This window comes from Aulonocara stuartgranti, assembly GCF_965226115.1.
Source record: "Aulonocara stuartgranti genome assembly, chromosome: 12".
Taxonomy (NCBI): domain Eukaryota; kingdom Metazoa; phylum Chordata; class Actinopteri; order Cichliformes; family Cichlidae; genus Aulonocara; species Aulonocara stuartgranti.
Genome location: NC_138948.1, coordinates 18,116,501 through 18,122,500, shown reverse-complemented (window position 1 = coordinate 18,122,500; position 6,000 = coordinate 18,116,501). Strand labels below are relative to the sequence as shown.

The following is a 6,000-nucleotide window of genomic DNA, read 5'->3' as shown; positions in this document are numbered from 1 at the left end:
TAAATTAAGCCTAGGAAGCTACCCACTGTGGGAACTCCCAATAAGTAGCTTTTAGTATATAAGCCAATATGCCCAGATAGATCTCTCAGATTAAGTTCAAGTGTCAGTAACCAGTAATTTGTTTTTGTTTTTTACTACGCAGCTCATCAATCATTTCTCAATACCATTCAACGTTTTTGAAGGACCAACCCTTCTGGGTACTGCCCTCCCTGCCGAGGAGTTCTGTGTGCCTCTGGACTCGTATAGGTAGGAGCAAATGCTTAAATTGGCCCACATATTTACGCACACAACTTAACTCACTCACTCTCTGTTTTATGTTTCCAGATCTTTTCTGTTTCTGTTCAACAACAAAAAACAATAACCTCTAACCTTTACTGCCCTTACCCTCCAAACAGGTCTGAGCTGAGCCTTCAGCCAGTAATAGAGAGCACAGATGATAGTCAGGGTGAGCAGTATGATTGCTCAGTAGGCTTCAGTTACGAGGACATTAACAACCTGGAGCCTGAGAAACGCCTACAGCAAATCTGCCGTCGCCGTGGAAACCAAGGTGGTGTGATGACCATCAACATTGTGCCATTAAAAGATGCAGTGACGTGCAAAGAGACCGGAGATGTTGGGGAGAATTTTGACGTGCCCTTCGTGCTTCACTTGTGGCCTTCCATCCTGCTACGCAACCTTCTGCCTTACACCATCACCTACAGTCTAAAGGTAGGATGCATGTAATAATCTGTACTCAGCTAGTCCATTAAACGTTGAAAAGTAACATACAAAGTGGGTTTATGTGAGTAAATGTTCAATAAAATAATAGTGTGTGTATTTTACAGCTGTATTTGCTCTGTTTAAAAGTGGGAAGTGTTCTTTGTTATGTAATGCTACCATAGGACCTCAGTCAGAGACCAGCACATTCACATTACTTAGGCATATGTGGATAATACTGCTTTATGTGTTGGATGTTTGTACTTTTATCATTAGTTTTTTTTAAAGCAGGGATTGCTCTGCATGACTTTACTTAATTTTGTAACTGTTTAAACATTAAGGCAGACCTTCCCAAAGTGTGGGGCCCGCCCCTTAGGGGGGGCGCAGAGCCATTGCAGGGGGGGCGCGGTATGGGGCGCCTACACAAACGCAAAGCAGGAGATGAAGCATAGCTGAATATGTTTCCAAACCAACTTCATTCTAAGCCAAAGACTAGAAAATATGGTGAAGCATATCTTCCCTTTGGTTTCACCTGCATAAGTGCCGAGGTAGGTCTCCCCTGCAGAATTGGTTTTCCCTGCGTCAGGAGCAGCGCTGGGCTGTTTAAATCATGGACAAACAGAATCCCACATTCTTGATTTTTAGTTCACAAACACTTCTCATAATGACTAACTACTCCTGGCATTTTGGAGATGTTAGCTCTTTATGCAGTAAAGTTACTGAGGGATACAAATAACATCAGGCTGATCCTGCCAGGATTTATTCCCTGGTTCAAATCACGGACAAACAGTATCCCACAGCTGTTTATGTTTTTAAACCCATTTTGCACAGAGAGGCATTTTTGGAAAAATGTATTGATAGCAATGTTGAATATTAAAACACATAAAATAAAACTACACGTAAAATAATTACACCGTGACGCCTCTGCCTTTCTAAATGGAGGGACAGTAACTGCGTGTGTATGTAAGCGTGTAAAACCTGCAGATTGTCAGATTAACAGTATTTTGTCTCTATCTGCCATTCTGCTATTCATCTCATGTAAACAATAACGTCGCGCACAGCGTGACGTGAATAAAGGCACATACCTTTGACGTTGCATGACGAACTCTGTATTCCTCGTCCACACGTAAACGCAAAAAAGGAGTTTTAAAAAAATCTCAGTTTTCAGTGATTCGAAACGCCGTTTACGTGTGGACGAAACAGCTGCGTGTTCAAAAATACCCGTGTAGGTGTGGACGTAGCATAAAAGAGTAAGTAGTTTATTTTATTACTACCTGTAATTTATTGCAGATTACTTGTATTTGCTTAATTGTTTACTAAATGTTTGAGGTGTGAAATAAACCGCAATGAAGCAAAATATGGGTGTGTGTGGTTGGAGGGTGTGTTTGTGCGTGTGCGTGCGCGAACATTTTTCTTGTAAAACAGGGGGGGGCCTAGCAAAAAAAGTTTGGGAACCACTGCATTAAGGTACTGAACCACTGGGACCACTGTGTACAACAGCAAATATCTAGTATGTATTTAACACCTCATTTGTAGACTTCTGTAACATTAAGCTGCAGAAGAATAGTTATATATGACATTTTCAGCTTCCTACATGGTAACTTGAAGTAAATATATTCATTCCATTAATCCAAAATAGGAAAAAAATCTGTTGACTCTATGCAGCAAAAAACCCCAAAAAACAAGCAATAGTTAATAAACCTAGTTTTGTCCAATGCTGGCATTTCTGTTTAGAAATTTTAACTGAAAGATAAGAAAATTCACTCACATTTAGATATTTAAAATGTCTCATTTTATACTTGGAAAAAAATATAGCAAAAATGTGTAATATGGAACTCTGTTATCTTAATTTAAGTAACTGGGGACTTTTTTTTTTCCAACCATTGTATTTTCTTTACAAGTTGGCATGAACTGAAAGCAGCAAGGTAGAAGTTTCAAATGCAGAGACACCTTTTGTTTTCTTCATCCTGTTGCTCAACAGAACAGTGGAATCTCTGCACCTGAGGCTACTTTGGACCCTGGTCACTCTGCTCAGCTTCACACTGGAGTCATCAACCAGTCAAGTCTTGATCTTCGCTTGATTGAGTACTTGGCTCAGGATTGGTCTTCTGTATATAGGTGTGACTTAATCTCTTTTTTTTGTTATTGACACATTTTTTCTATTTATTGTATGCTGATCTTAAATAACATGACAAAAAAATTCTGATGCATAGTTATATTTATAGGAGAGACATGCAGTCTCCATTAAATTGTTTCACATTTCTGATACAAACAAACAATTATTGTCTTGTACAGACTCAACAGTGATCAGGAAGAGATCACCTTCATTGTGTTCAAGTCTCTAAGAGAGGATGCAGACGAAGATGGAGATGCAGTGGAGAGGAAGAGGGCTGAGCTGGATATAGCAGTTCATGTTAAATATGATCTGGGGCAGATGGTGGTTGCTATCCATTCACCGTACTGGATGATAAATAAGACGGACAGGTTGTTGCAGTACAAGGCTGATGACATTCACCGCAAACATCCCATGGACTACAAGATGCCGTTGCTCTTTTCATTCAAGCCTCGGTACTTCTTGCGAAACAATAAGGTATTTATTTTAAGTCAGTCTTACTGAAAGCTCTTTAAAAGAAACATGTTTGATTATTGTTCACAGTGGTCCCAGTGGTTCAGTACATTTATTAGATTAAATTATTTCCTCCCCCAGGTTCGTCTTATGATCTCAGAAAGTGAACTATCTGATGAATTCTCTCTGGACACAGTTGGGAGCCACGGGGATGTGAAATGCAAAGGCAGATTCAAAGATTATCTGGTAAGATTTGAAATTTTATCTCTTTATATAAAAATGTGAAAAAAATATGTAAAGGAAGAGGTTGGCGAAGAAAAAGTGGGATAGTCAGGGATTGGCTCTGAGCCGCTTCTTGTTTGCACTGGAGATGGACAGGTTGACAGATGAGGTCAGGCAGGAGTTGGCGTGGACTGTGATGTTTGCAGATGGCATTTTGATCTACAATGAGAGTAGGGAAGAGGTGGAAGCATGCTATGGAGAGAAGAGGAATGATAGTCAGTGGGAGAAAGACCAAATCCATTTGTGTGGATGAGAGGAAGGCAGGTGGAATGGTGAAAATGTTGAGAGGGAAAGTAGATGAGGGATAGGGTGAGATGGAGGCAGAGGATCCAAAGAGGCAGGTGTATTGGATATGTACTTTTTTTGTATTCATGTAATATGTCTGTCTTATTCTCTGTCTTATTTCAGGTCGGTGTGAAGATCGATGCAAGCAGTTTCAGTCTGACCCGCATTGTGACCTTTGTGCCCTTCTACATGCTGGTCAACAGAACTAAGCACAGTGTGTTCATATGCGAAGACGGGCAAGAAACTTGGACTGAGGCAAAACCAGAAGAGGTCAGAGCCTGTTCAGATTTTTCTCTTTTTGAACAATGCAGGTTAAGGTCTTGGTTTTGGTTTGAGTATATCATAGACACAAGATCCTGGGTATTCTTACATTTAACTTTATAAATAGGTGTGATGTAACAACTGAACATGTGTGCTTATTGATTTCTATAAATTTAATGTGACTAAAGGTTTCTTGTGCATAAAAATGCTTTATTTAAAGATCATGTCTTGATAAAGTTTTAAAATGTATTTACCTACTGATAATCTGACAAGAAGCATTTAGCATATTGGTTTTTTTTTTCCTCACATTTAGTCAGCCATCCCTTTCTGGCCTGAGAGTGACACTAAGAAGCTTAAAATTAAAGTAGAAGCTTCCTTATCGCCTCCAGTGACTATCGACTTCAAACGACCAGAGAACTGCTTATTGCTACATCTGGACAACAAAGTAAGCAGAAATGCACATAGTTAATAATATTTGTGTGTGCATATAAGTTTGTTTTTGTTTGTTTGTTTGTTTGTTTTTTTACATAATGTGTAATTGAGGTGATTAACATGATTTTCACACACATGCCTTTTTGTATTACGGCTTTCAGACTGTTGCTTGTTTCTTTTGTGTAGGCGGGTGGGATTATAGTAGACATGAATCTGTCGGAACACTCGGCCACTATTCAATTTTCTGACTACCATGATGGCGCAGCCCCTTTCCTCATCATCAACCACACTAAAAATCAGACTCTTCAGTTCCATCAGAGGTGAGAGAACCAAGGGGCACAGTTAAAAGGAAATATAGAAAATGTTTTAGGTTTGTTTTTTTTTAGGTTTCACTAACAGCAATTGTTTGCAGAAAAGTTGGTGTTTTCCATTCAGACCATTTGCAACCATAACAGCTTACTAGTGAACAAAGCAATCACAACGTGGGTATTTGTTGAGCACTATCTTTGCAACTGATTTCACTCAGCTACAGCCAAAAACCTCCATCAACCATTTGTCAACCGGTTGTCCTTAGCAACTAGTGGTTGCCAGAGGGTTGCAAACTGGCCTCTAGGCCCCTGTCACTGAGGTTTAAACTGTTTTTATGAAATTCTGTTTCCTAGGGACTTTCAGTGTTTAGTTAAAGTGTTTTTTTTTTTTAAATATTCTGTCATACTGTTTGTTAGCATTAGTGTAGATCTTTGGTGTTGTCTGTAACTGTGTTTTTGAAATACTTTCAAAATGCAAAATGTTTCTTTTCAGTTAGATTTTTTGTGTGTGCCACATTCACCCTAATATTAGGTGCTCTATCCAGAAGTAGGATATTTTTGTGGCAAATGTACTTATAAAACCTTTTCTTAGTGTTCTAGTTATTTCTGTGTCTTGTTTTTATCCGTTTTATGAACAGCAGCCATTAATTTTACAGGTTTCGTCACGCAAAACATTTCCATTTCCATGTTTTATTGACATGTGTCTTTGCATATTTGTTGAGTAACAATATTGTTCTTCTGTTCCAGTTGCCTCAAACAGTTAAGTTAATAATAATTGCCTGTGATTATTTTTGCTGATAGCAGTTTGTTTGTGTGTTGTGGGTCATGCAGTGTCCGGACAGAATCCTCGTGGGTGGCTGACGAGATACTTGACCTCTCCTTCTCAGTGGAGGAGGACAGGTAGAAAATATGAAAAAGGGAAACTCCTCTGACAAACTCTGAACTCAAAATAAAGATAGAAACGAGGAACAGGAATTACAAAAGAGAACCATCAGTGTAGTTACATTGTCATCACCAGAGAAAAGTTATTTCCTATAGGAAGTAATCAGTCTAGTAAACTTTGACAAAGGTAAAAGAAAAACAATTTAAACACACATCAGTACATTTGGTTATTTAAACTGCACTATGAGTAACGCATGGGTGGTTTCATATTAGCTCCCACAGGATCAT

General features: G+C 38.9%; 1 protein-coding gene across 5 annotated transcripts in view; it reads left to right on the top strand.

Annotated features, from left to right (window-relative positions):
- The window catches only part of vps13a (vacuolar protein sorting 13 homolog A), a 46,526-nt gene that overhangs the window by 25,153 nt on the left and 15,373 nt on the right, over window positions 1–6,000 (top strand). For 4 of the 5 annotated variants that reach the window (XR_014280161.1, XM_082555100.1, XM_082555102.1 and 1 more), the window contains exons 47-55: window positions 143–246; window positions 396–708; window positions 2,678–2,814; window positions 2,992–3,286; window positions 3,404–3,508; window positions 3,953–4,099; window positions 4,404–4,535; window positions 4,709–4,842; window positions 5,662–5,730. Coding sequence is in view for 4 of the 5 variants with exons in the window: in XM_082555100.1 (XP_082411226.1) it covers window positions 143–246; window positions 396–708; window positions 2,678–2,814; window positions 2,992–3,286; window positions 3,404–3,508; window positions 3,953–4,099; window positions 4,404–4,535; window positions 4,709–4,842; window positions 5,662–5,730 (1,436 nt within the window). In the remaining variant the exon portion in view is untranslated. The remainder of the gene's footprint in view (window positions 1–142; window positions 247–395; window positions 709–2,677; window positions 2,815–2,991; window positions 3,287–3,403; window positions 3,509–3,952; window positions 4,100–4,403; window positions 4,536–4,708; window positions 4,843–5,661; window positions 5,731–6,000) is intronic. The other variant, XM_082555101.1, reaches the window with a different exon arrangement.